At 38.0% G+C, this 13,025-nt stretch overlaps 1 protein-coding gene and 1 long non-coding RNA gene across 4 annotated transcripts in view; one reads left to right on the forward strand and one right to left on the reverse strand.

Moving 5' to 3' along the window:
* The window catches only part of LOC110832624 (uncharacterized), a 149,865-nt gene that overhangs the window by 28,295 nt on the left and 108,545 nt on the right, over positions 1-13,025 (forward strand). The window lies entirely within an intron of this gene.
* LOC110832621 (uncharacterized) overlaps positions 1-13,025 on the reverse strand; it is a 62,147-nt gene that overhangs the window by 13,084 nt on the left and 36,038 nt on the right. For both annotated transcript variants that reach the window (XR_015534898.1, XM_022069777.2), the window contains exons 3-4: positions 8,786-8,912; positions 3,224-3,329 (exon numbers count right to left, since the gene is read on the reverse strand). Coding sequence is in view for 1 of the 2 variants with exons in the window: in XM_022069777.2 (XP_021925469.1) it covers positions 3,224-3,329; positions 8,786-8,912 (233 nt within the window). In the remaining variant the exon portion in view is untranslated. The remainder of the gene's footprint in view (positions 1-3,223; positions 3,330-8,785; positions 8,913-13,025) is intronic.

The raw sequence follows: 13,025 nt of genomic DNA on the forward strand, positions 1-13,025 counted from the left end.
AAATTTTTGTTGTCCAACACGGTAATCATCATGGAAATAAATAATTTCATGGATGTAAAGCAGCCTTTAATTTTAATTGTTTCCACGTATTTCTTACATTAAATCTCATTCGATATATATAAACTGCTAGTTAATAATCTTAATAGAAATACACATTTACGCCGTAGAACAAATTTTATGTTCCACGTTGCTATTAAAACCGGTGTGATCTCCCATTTACTTAACAACCGTGAAGTTATCACATTAATATTGCCTGAACGTACATTAAGTGTTAAATATATTTATTATTAGTCCTACTTTGTGTGAATTAAAAATACTTTAAAATAGTTATGGTTAACTCGGGTGTGTTATGTTGAACTCTGATATTCTGATGCTGTTACTGGACACGCTAAATCATACTTATAGTGTGTCCCAATATATTTTCTCATTCTCAGTTACTGGTGTAGGCGTAGTATATACGTGAGCGGAAAAAAAATATGACAGGTTTTTGTGATTAGACTAATTTTTCCCTGTGTGTGAGAGTATTTATTGGCAGCAAAATGTATTTGTTAACAATAATTGGTCATTACCGCTGTTCAGATTGATTTTTTCCACGAATCATGTTTGCCTACCCCTGTTGTAGTTAATTCTCATACGCATGACCTGGAGGCGTCCAATTAGCTTCCGATAATTTTTATGGAACTGTATAATGTTGCATTGGGTTTATTGTACGCTGTAAAAAGTAGCTTTGGCGTGGTAGGTGTTTGAATCACAAATTAGCATGAAATTTAATAAGATAAAATTAAAACTTATGTACATTCCTGCGATTCACGTACATTAATATTCACTAAACATAATTTAGACTTTTGTAAGTGGTAGTAATAATTTTAAACTATAAATTAAATCACATCAGACTTATAACTAGTGTTGTTTCATTTGATAACATAAAGGATGCCGCTGTATGGTATAGTTGACGACGATCTGGGATTTTATTGTTCATCGGTTTTTGTATTATTAGTAGATGATCATTTTAACTAGGTCGAAGGTTGTTGAGATATTTATTGGTTAATTCCAGTGACAACAAAAGTTTCTGTTGTTTCCCGTTAGCAATAACAATTCGGCAGACATGCCAGTTGGACCAACTCAGATACGTTGTACTATATATCACATCTGTATTCCCTGTAGCATGTGTAACTCACTAAGTTACGTTGTGGGTTCAGTGTATAGATGATTATTATCAAATATCGAAGAAATAACTCAATGTAGCACAGTCCTTTTTGTAAAGCTGGTAGTTACTCAGCTAGTGAATAAATTCAGGACTGACTGTCCTGATGATCTTGTCCCATGGCTCTGTCGTGATCCCATTGAATCCAGTCGAGTCCATATTACTCCTGTTCTCGAAGATCGAATTTAATGTTATCTTCATATCCACATCCAGATCTGTCGATTTTCCAATTCAAGTTTTGTTCGCGTTCATATTTCCCATGTGTACAGACAGAATTGTTGTGTATAAAGTTGAAAGTAAGAGAGACAGGGAGTCCTTGGCGTAGATATGAAGTACGTCATTTTCAAAATTTACGCGACAGGAATTCATGATGGTGAGATTTTGTGTATTCATCCCTATTTCCGCTTACATGTGTTATTTGGGAGAAATTTGGTCAGGGAGCAAATTCAGGATTAATGAAAAGTAATTTGATTGCGCAGTAGATACGAAATTGCAGTAAATAAGTATCAAGACCAATAACGAGCGAAAAAGTGATAGTGGAACGACGGTTCCGGAGTATTTGACGTAAATACGTCTATACGGAAAGGAAGTTTATATATTGGCTTTATTCTAAATATTTCCTGTATACCCGCTTTACAATTGAGTAAAGTTTGATTAAGACTTTGCTTATTTAACTTGAATTAGTTACGCTTAAGATGGGTCTGTGGTAGATGAATGTAATATAAAGTAATTTAATGTAATGAAATGTAATGTAATGAAATGTAATGTAATGTGATGAAATGTAAGGTAAGGAAAGGTAAGGTAAGGTAAGGTAAGGTAAGGTAAGGTAATGTAATGTAAGGTAAGGTAGTGTAATGTAATTTTTTATAGATAACAACAATGCCGAGTAAACAGATGACGTTTCCTAGGTAACAAAAATGCTTGAATACTTAACTTGAATTAGTTACGCTTAAGATGGATCTGTGGTAGATGAATGTAATGTAAAGTAATGTATTTTAATGTAATGTAACGTTTCCTATGTAACAACAATGCTGAGTAAACAGATGAGGTTCCTAGGTAACATAACAATGAAGTTAGATTTTTTCGTAACACTTTTTTGCCGAATGACCCTTCCTCATAGACGTATTTACGTCAAAACTGCGTATTGGAATGAACTTTCTTGTTATATTTTACTTATTAATAACGTGATTATTTATACCCCTAATACGACGCGTGTGCCGTCGTGGCAATGCGATTTCTGTGTCTTTGTAGCCACTATATCGTATTTTGCCTCAAAGATTTCTGTTTGCAGTTAGAGGATTGTTTTTGAATAAAAATGCTTTGTTTTCTAAATGCAGCGTTCTAGGGGTATGTGCTCAAGGGATTTTGAGAGTGGCATTTTGTGTTCTCATCTCCTGCAGGTCGTGTTTAGAAGACATTTGGGTTTCAGGAGTAGCAGGTGAGAAAGTATTCTGTCGCGTGAAAGATACCTGATAACGACAACACGTAAATAGCATGAGATAGTGCGAAGGGCGTGAGCTATTAGTTGTTCTTACTGCAAGAGTCGTCTATGTGCGGAAACAGATTTCTTTTCATTGGGAAATGATCCGTGGATTACCGGTTCAGGAATATTGGTTCTCTGTACTGGGAAGGGTTCCGTGGGCTACCGGCGCGCAGACACATACAATTGCATAATGAGTATCATAATTTGCAGCCCATACTTCTACATATTAAAATAATGAATTAATGGATGATGCATATAGCATGCATAGAGACATAATGCTGCGTACAAAAGTTTGGTTGGAAAACCTGAAGAGGCGAGGCCAATCGGAAGGAACAGGTATAAATTTGAAAATATTAAAAATTATCTTAGGGGAATGGAGTTAGAGGAAGTGGATTTGATAAATCTGGCTAAGATTGGGACCAGTGGAGGGATTTTGTGAACACGGTAATGGGCCTTCCAAAAGAGGCATGAAATTGCTTCTCTGTTAGGAATGACTGCTCCGTGGAGTTAAATAGACGCGTGACGGACAGACTTACCTTGGGAGGTTCAGCATTATGAACACAGTGGATATTAGTAGCAGCATCTTCGTAATGTTCTGCTGGGCTCGGGTGGACACCAAGTTTCTGTTGGATGTTCTCACGTCTGCAACAAAACATAATTGTATTTGTTTAGCTCCACACCTTTGGTTTCTTGTTGTCATGATAAATTTCTCAATTAATGGCTCAGTGTTATTAATATGGTAGCAGAAATGTCAGGTGTTCTATCGACTTTTACTGACATTTTAAGTTATCTTTCCGTTTTGAAAACGTATGACACTTTAAGACGCATAATTTTCGCCTACTTCATCTGCCCCTTGCATATTTTATGACTTCTGCAGATTTATCTTGCAAGTGACAGGGCTATATATCCCTTTTACATGCCACAGGTAATCAGGTCACGTTAAAGTAATTGGCAGCGAGTTTATGGAAGATATAAAACATTCTGGGCTGACCGGCCCCTAAATTGTTTCAGTTCAATTGTATGCTTGACAGTTTACGGAAAACCAGCCTGTTAATTAAACAATAAATTCAGCTTGTGCCAACTTTGAGAGTTGAAAAAAATAAAAACAATTATCTGTATTTGTCTTGTGGATTTTTCTTTTCAAGTCTGTAGGGATTACACATGCTACAGTTTCAGCAAGAAACGAGGCACAGGTATGGCTGTAGCAACCGGAGAGACTAATTTAATCATTGACTATCTACTTTTAATCTTTCCGCGCGACACACACATATATTTAAATAGTTTCATTTTCTTAAATTTAAGAACCTGCCTTAATGTTACATATATATCTCTCGAACCCTTTGATAGATTCCTGTGAAATTTGTTACGCGATACATCGTATTAGGTCTCAAGAATATTACAGTTAGACTTATTTTAATGAAATGTAATATAAGTAGACAAGTCTTTATTGTATGGTTATATTTTTTTTAAATCATTATTTGCATAACATTAAAGCTCATTATATTCTTTAATAAAGCAAAGATAATTGAGAATAATAATTTTAATTTTTACATGCTGCTTTGTTAGACTTTCAAATATAAACTCAGGTTTTTCCGTCATTCTTGGCTGATAATTTGAATGATATGACATATTTTTATAAGTTCAGGCAACTGAATTTTTAACCTTAAACACACAAAAAGAAATCCTTTGGTACATTAAATTTAGATCAATTTTTAATCTGTGAGATTGGATTCTCACGTCTACAATCTGAAGATGGCCCTCTTCTGCGATGTTGTGCCACAGTTTCATCATGACGACGACCTGATAATGGAAGCAGCGCCGTTGAAACTCCTGTCAATATCTTGTCAGACTACACTGCGCAACATCCCACAAGACAGTCATCTTCAGTTCTGAACTGTATGATATTATTTTGTTTGCACCTCGTCAGGGCTCCAGGGGGTTCAGAACAAGATTGTTTCAGAATTGGTATACAGCCAACCAATCTTTGCTCACATAAATTTGAGAACCATGTAATTCGTCGACTACATTTAACACGTAGTTCACTTATCGCGCCGTAGAATTATTACGCGTATATTCAACCAGTTTATAATCGCTGGGGGCTCTACTGTGGTGATTTCATATACCTGATGCTTCATCCTGTCCATCATGAAGGTGATATGAGCCTTGTTATTGGAGCTTGTACCAACTGAGTATGAAATTTATATGCAAAACCAGAAGTGTTCCCGCCGCCCACACAGAAATCGAGAATTGCTCTATCGCCGGAAACTGGACGGAACATAACATCCGCTTATTCCACCGTTAAGCACAAATACGTGACAAGACTTAACGTCTGCAATGTTGTAGGTTTCGAGCCTCGAAAGGCCGGAGGGAAACTCGAATTGCCTTGTCAAGAGATCGCAATAGACAGACTTTCCTTTCGGAGTGTGTCTGCCTTACTGACTGGTCTGGATATGTCAAATATGCCAGATGCTAGGCTTTATATGAACGGAGCACGGGAATAAGGAATGTATGTTCAATCCGCTTGTTAGTTCTTAGGTCTGAGTAAGTGTAAACGTAAAGTTTTCTTGCGTAATGCATATCCAATTCCAAGGAACCTAATTACGAAGCCTTTTACAATCAAACTCCTATGAAGATTTTAAATGTGTGGTGGGAGAAGTCTGATTTTCACGGTCTGTGAAGTGAGAACATCGACTTGTATCTGCCTGTTCATGTAAATACAAATTAGTTAAATTAATTAAAGTTGTGTAACTCATCTAATGTTTATTAATGCTCGACTGCATTGCTTAGGGCGCATAGAACGAAGGTTTTTGAAAATAAACATCACCACGTCATTGACATACAACCTTCTTATCTTCTTGACTATGTAAATAAGTTATTTGGTGGTTACTTTAAACAGAGAATTTAATTGGAATTTGCATTTGTGTGTGATGTCAATTCAAGGTTTTTGATTTAATATTTAAAGAGATGTGTAAGCTAACTTCATAGTTAAATCACACCGACAACATTTAAAAGTTATAACGAAAAATATTGACTAATAGGTTCACGGCTTGTCTTCCGAGGTTTATAGGCAGATTTTTAATTTGCTGGAGTGTCTGTCTTCCTCTGCCTAATTTGGCAGTGGGGCTTGAATCTACTTCGTCAGGCCACTCAGCTTCGCCCTTTCTGGCAGCTCAGACCTGCCAGTAACTAAGCTACCGTCGGTATAATTGAAGAGATTACTAGCTTAGCCAGTAGTGAGTTTAGGTGTGTTTCAACTATGTAGTTATTTGCTGCTGACATAACTAATCCCACATATAGGGAATTATGGTGCCTTGGTACTAGATGCGGTGCATAGTTAGCTTTATACCCCGGCCACGTTTCTGAGATGACATGGATCATGTTTAAATTAATTGTATGGTTTCAACTAGCTCCGTACAAGCCTTCTTCAAAAGCTAAGAATATGGGTAAGAAGCCAGTGAAATGTCCGTCATCTGTGGAACAGTTAATAACCATTTGTACAAGATCCCAGCGTTGGCCCTTATCCTGAGCCAGACGAATCAAGTCCACGCTCTCATATCGAGTTTCTTTAGGGACGTAGTAATGTTATTCTCCAATTTACATCTAGATCTTACAACTTTTATATTGAAGATTTCCGTCTTCCGGGTTGTTGCGCTGTGTAGTCTGGTCGATGTTAACCAACGTTTCAGAGGTCATACTGCCTCCGTCATCAGAGTATGAAGATTTCTGTCTTCTGGGTTGTTGCGCTGTGTAGTCTGGTAGATGTTAACCAACGTTTCAGAGGTCATGCTGCCTCCGTCATCAGGGCGATGAGTATGAAGATTTCTGTCTTCTGGGTTGTTGCGTTGTGTAGTCTGGTCGATGTTAACCAACGTTTCAGAGGTCATACTGCCTCCATCATCAGGGCGATGAGTATGAAGATTTCTGTCTTCTGGGTTGTTGCGCTGTGTAGTCTGGTAGATGTTAACCAACGTTTCAGAGGTCATACTGCCTCCGTCATCAGGGCGATGAGTATGAAGATTTCTGTCTTCTGGGTTGTTGCGCTGTGTAGTCTGGTCGATGTTAACCAACGTTTCAGAGGTCATACTGCCTCCGTCATCAGGGCGATGAGTATGAAGATTTCTGTCTTCTGGGTTGTTGCGCTGTGTAGTCTGGTCGATGTTAACCAACGTTTCAGAGGTCATACTGCCTCCATCATCAGGGCGATGAGTATGAAGATTTCTGTCTTCTGGGTTGTTGCGCTGTGTAGTCTGGTAGATGTTAACCAACGTTTCAGAGGTCATACTGCCTCCGTCATCAGGGCGATGAGTATGAAGATTTCTGTCTTCTGGGTTGTTGCGCTGTGTAGTCTGGTCGATGTTAACCAACGTTTCAGAAATCATACTGCCTCCGTCATCAGAGTATGAAGATTTCTGTCTTCTGGGTTGTTGCGCTGTGTAGTCTGGTAGATGTTAACCAACGTTTCAGAGGTCATGCTGCCTCCGTCATCAGGGCGATGAGTATGAAGATTTCTGTCTTCTGGGTTGTTGCGCTGTGTAGTCTGGTAGATGTTAACCAACGTTTCAGAGGTCATGCTGCCTCCGTCATCAGGGCGATGAATATGACCTCTGAAACGTTGGTTAACATCGACCAGACTACACAGTACAACAACCCAGAAGACAGAAATCTTCATACTCACCGCTGTGAAAACCTCAAATCTTACAAGTTTTATATTCGCTTCAGATTTTGGAATGGGGTCCTGTGGCTTCAGTCGTGATTGGTTTACAACTTTAGTGTGCCTCATAGGCCCACGTATATGCACCGAAGATAAATTTTATTTCACTTCATTGTGCAACAAGTTATACTATCGTCAATCGTTGTGCAAGGTGGGATGAGATCGTTTTGATGTTCTTTGCTTTGTGTTTGTCATGAAAGGCTCTCCGTCTGGGACGTGGGTCTAACATCGAGTTTTCTTCATGGCTCTTTGCTACTATTCAGTACCAATAGTAATGGAGAGACCTCCGTAACACGTGTTGTTTTCTCATGGTGCTTAAAGAACTGCGTGACTGGAGTAAACACAAAATAGAACAACCTTTTCAGATAAGTTATTTCATCTGTTCATTGAAGATTACAGAAGGAGACTGTAATGTATCGAGCCCATTGTCACTAGTCAGTAGCACTAACAGGTTGTCACAAACAGTGTCCCTATTTACATCTGAATTTAGGCCATGTGTTAAGAAAAGTAGGTCACAGAATTACAATGCTTTGGTTTCGTTTCGTGAGGTAAGTAAAGACATTTAGTATCTCGCTGGCATGTCCATGCGTTGTGCTCTTCCCCCAAGCGCCTATATGGCGTGTGGCGGTATAGCTTTATTTTTTTACCCATGAGTTTATAATTTCATGATATTTCTACAAACTTATCCATGTAGTCTGTGTGTTTGTTCAGTAATGTAGATGTCTGTTTAACTATCTGCGTTAAGGTTTTTGCGTGTTCTGTGGAAGATCTATTTAATTTTCTTAATACTGGATCCAGCAAAAAGCCACGAAGATTCATTTCCGATTCTATTCTACTCTCGGCTTGTCATCCCATGCATACGTCTCAAAATATTACACGCGAAATATATTTTATAATTTGCATATCTACAATTTTGGCATTATTTTACCAGGAATTCTGCGAGGTATTCCACTTATTAGCATAAATATTTGACATTTATTTTTCAAATCCCTCTTGCCATCAATGCTTATTAGAGTGTTTAATAATTTACATTCACTGATTGTTCTTATTGTTTGTTATCCAGCGTAGTCTTAACATCTTTCTAGTCGTTTGAGGTTTAATTGCGTAGTTTATTATGCGATCTGTCTTATTTATCTTCTAATATGCCAATGTTACAGACTGATGGAAAACATCCTTCGAAATTCATTGTATTTTTACCTTAATCTCCTTTATAAGTGCTAAAATCTGTCTAATGGTAGCAGTACTTATAAAATTCGACATTCTGCAGTCTTTAATCATTACTGAGAACTTGATCAGAAATACACGTAGTCACAAAACTCGGTTATAAGCTCAGTCAGTTTTACGACGTGGTGTTTTATTCATGTAATATGTCGGTGGTGCTACTCACGGATTCCGTTGCTGGGTGTCACAGACTCCGGGTGATTGTTCTTGGGTTGCATTTGTCTTGAATTGTTGGATTTGGATGAATGGAACGACTGCTGTGACGGCGGTCTCCTGTTATTGGAACTGCTTGTCTGTGAGGAAGAGAAAAAGACATTGAAATTTGTACTGTATTCCCACACAAGCCATTTTATTTTTATAGAGTACGACAGTGTCTTCTTTGCGTGTGGTTTGCGGAAGGATTTCAAAGGATATGCAGCAGAAAATAAATTATTAAAAATTGTTCCAGAATCCTGTTTGCTTTCACGTGAATTCTAGTATAAAGAAGATTTGACAAAATTTCGTTAATTCTGATAAAGCTCGTGAGAGTCTGCAGCTTTTCTCGTAGCATTTTTTTAAGTTTGTTCCTAAAGCTTTGTCATAATGCAGTTAGACCGTTTGTGAGTGGACTGATTCTGATAAAACTGGGAGGAGAGGTTACGCTTTTAAGACCGAGATCCCAAAAGGGGTGTGTAAAATTTTAAAATTTGGAAATAATTGTAGCAGAATATAACTAAATTCGATTAATTTGAATACCTTTCTGAAAAATATGAGTATGCTCAGAGGTTTGCTGTCTAAAGTGGATTTCGTGTGGAAATAAACTGAGGTAGTAGAAGTTCCTGTACTGGAAGTTGTCAATGGTCTTTATAATGCAACTATATAAACATAAAGTTTTGATAGAGTGTCGTGGCGTTTGCTTTGCAGGGCCTCTGTCTTCGTCGAGGGGCTTTCCGAACTAATCACAACTCTGCAGAGTCTAGTAGAAAATAATAGTCACTCAACCAATTGAAAAATTTCTGTACCTTTTACACAAGCTGAAGTTCCACTGCAGTTTGCAAGAGCGCCTGTCCTCTTCCAAGTGAACCCAGACAACTCCTACCCCCACAACAGCGTTTCTTAAGATCCATTTTTATGTTAACCTGCTATATAAACCTTGGTCTTCCACTTTTGGTTCTGCAATTAAATATTTCCAGTTTTCATCTTTTATTATTCGTGCTCAGCCTGTCTCTCCCCATTTAATCTGATCGTCTTAATAATATCTGAAGAAGAAAACTTCTTTGTTTGATTTTTGTCAGCGTCAGCTGTTAGCTGCTATTTAAAGTTTCTTATTAATGGAATTATAAGGGATTCACTAAAACGGAACCTGGAAATCATGTTTGTTCCGTCTCAGATCTAAGCAGTATCGAAGCTTTTAGTGAATGTGGAAAACGGTGGTAATGACTATAAATCCTACATGAGCGCAATGCAAAAGCGATAGAGAGCAAGAATGTAGGAAATAAATATGGAACAGCTCTGTTTCCACGCAACTTCTCGTGTTGTTTCTTTCTGTCTTCATCGAAGATCATCAATTAATTCTGTGCCTGAATCGAGGACGCTAAAACACAAAATTTATTCCTGCAGTGAAATAGTAACTGTTGGAAAATAAAAGATGTTTTTTTAAGAATAAAGGCATGACAGAGATGGGAAACGCATACTAATTTTTAATCAACAAACTTGAAGGGAAGACACGGCTGGGGGGAGGAGAGGTTAGGTGTAGTTGGGATATTAATATGGATCTTGCTGAAGCCGACTGTGAGGACGCTGAATGGATTTTTCTGGCTCTGGATAATGTCCAATGGTGGTATTTTTTGAATACGGTACTCAATCTGATTAGCTGACCGACAATTACCTTCTCAAAAAGGATTGTCCTGGATAGAGTAAGCCCTTTGAAGCCGAACCTCGTCTATATATTATGTAAACATGCAGTTCCCACCTCAAAGAAAACACGTCTCTTCTAGCCTGCAAAGATTAGTCGGTTAATGCTGTTTAAGGAAAATAATCGCTGATGGTTGTAGCTCCGTGTAGTCTGGCAGACATTTATCAAAGTTTCAGACGTTCCTGCTGCCTACGTCATCATCCTCTTGCTGCAACTCAGACGACAGCCATCTTCATAATCACAGCCGTGATAACGTCAAATCCTACGAGATAAGCGCTGTTTATCGTGAGAGTCACACGAAACCCAGTACTTTGGGCAAAATACTGAGTTTCTAAATGTTAAAGTGGGCATGGTGCATAGAGTTATCGCTGGATTTTAAAGGATTAGAGTTGCTCTAGATTAGCTGTTTATCTTATCTTTATTCTTCAGTTAATAGCATACGCACTCCTCTTCAGTCTTCATATGCTCGTTCCATCTCTTTCGAGGTCTATCTTGGTCTGGTCGTCCTTTCGATTTATACAGCTGTCCATATCAAATTTTCATAAGATATGTTTGCTGCTGTTGTTACACACAGACAAGCAAGACTAAGCTAGTAGGCGCGTCGTTGTTGTAACTTCTCTTTGTATCTTTGAATGCATCTTTTATCAGAGTAGTATTTCAGTTCCTCACGGCGATGAAGATGCCTTTATTGTTTTATCCTTGCGAACTTGTAGGTAGATACCAAAGTTTTAGATAAACACAGTAGTTTGTCTGTCTGTCTTCACTGCGTCGCAACCCAGCAGAACAATATCGTCGGTCATTTGTTACGTTCGATCTACACAGGAGGACAGTCGATTAAAGCACTGGAAACTTCGGAAGTAATGGCTCGACCGCACGCTTACATCGCATTTTGGGTCGTTAATTTCTCTTAATGTGTTGTGGCGGCGAGACTTTGCTGAACATTCAGTTACTGTGCCAAGTGATGCTACTCCTTTTCCGACTGATAAATTCCACACTTACAAACATAATAGTCAGATAAAAAAGAGGAAATGTTTTAGGAATTGTCTTAGATTCTGAATCCTAACTGAATCTTTTCTTATCTTTTCAACTATTCCTTCATGTAGATCTTCCTCTCTGATAAAAGTTATTGATCGTTTTGTAGTATGAAACGAAACACTGTGTTCTTTTCCATAAGTATCTCTATAGAGCGGAATCCTTTACTAGAAGGTGAACGTCCCATAGATAATCAAAAAATACTCCCCTCTCACTAAACTCCAAGGCTCGACACCGTATTTACAGGAGAACGCCACTGGTCGTTATCTCGATTAATACAGTCCGCGCACTTACACACTTTTCCCTTAAGATTAATTTTATTATCATCTACCCTTCTGTGCCTAGGTCTTCCTGCCAATCGCACCCCTTTTTATTTGATTGTCTTATTTTTTTTTGATGAAGAGTAGACCTACAAATTATGAAGTTTCTCAATACGAATTTTTCTTTGTTTATCTGTCACCTCAATACTCTGCTCTCAGATACCATCAATCTTTGTACTCCCCTTAATATGAGAGACCAAGTCACACATCCAAACAAATCAGCAGGTAGAATTATAGCCTGAACATAGCAGACTGTAAGACAGACGATCTTGAACTGCACAGTAGCAAGCATTCCCCGATTCGAATGTTGTCTTAATTTCTCGATTGAAGTTATTTTTTGCGAATGTTATAAAAAATTAGGATTTGAGGTTCTCGCGGCTGTCTTCTGGACTCTAGCGCCGTGTACTCTGGTGGATGTTTGCCAATATTTCAGACGTTCTTGCTGCCTCCATCATCAGGGCGATGAGTTTCTAATTCCAGTACTTGTTCTTAAGTTCTTTTGAATCTCTCTGTATAAAGAGTATATTTATATAGGTTTATGTCTATCACCGCCAGTGTTTCAAGGGACCCTTCATTAGATGTTTTCAGTATTAATCGGAAAACAATTTGATACAGACTTTAAGGTGCAGGCAGACACAGTATTCCCACACAAGAACGTGACTGTCGCCGTTATCAAGTTGAGAGTTTTCGGGTATCGTAGTCGTGAGGAGCGTTAGTGTTCACAACAACGATATTCTGACTCGTGTCTTTTTTCTTTTCGCTTGTTATTTCATCCGTATGTGCTTTGTATTTACTTTGATCGTTCAAATTCAGCACAAATCAGCTTTCTTTACATAGTCTTCTTTGTATCTGTTTTTGTTTTTTATTTCCTTCCTTTGTCTTTCATCCACGTTTGCCTTTTTTTCTTTAGTTTAGCCCATTGTCTGATTGTCCTTTCTTTGCGGATAAATTTGCTTAAGGGATTATGTTTTCTGTTTGAAATATGTACGCAAGAGATGTAATGTTTGCCATAAAATAAAGAATTACTGCATCCTGCATACTAGAGGTAACAAGGAAAACTCGTGGAATTAAATATTTCTGGGTTGCACTATTGTAACGTATCTAACAGAAGCTTTACCGTCGTGTTTCATATACCAAGGAAAGATTATAAGTTATTCAGT

Source organism: Zootermopsis nevadensis, unplaced genomic scaffold (assembly GCF_977971745.1).
Source record: "Zootermopsis nevadensis isolate Lab colony 2312 unplaced genomic scaffold, Znev_1.0 Znev_ptg000012l, whole genome shotgun sequence".
In the NCBI taxonomy this organism is placed as follows: domain Eukaryota; kingdom Metazoa; phylum Arthropoda; class Insecta; order Blattodea; family Termopsidae; genus Zootermopsis; species Zootermopsis nevadensis.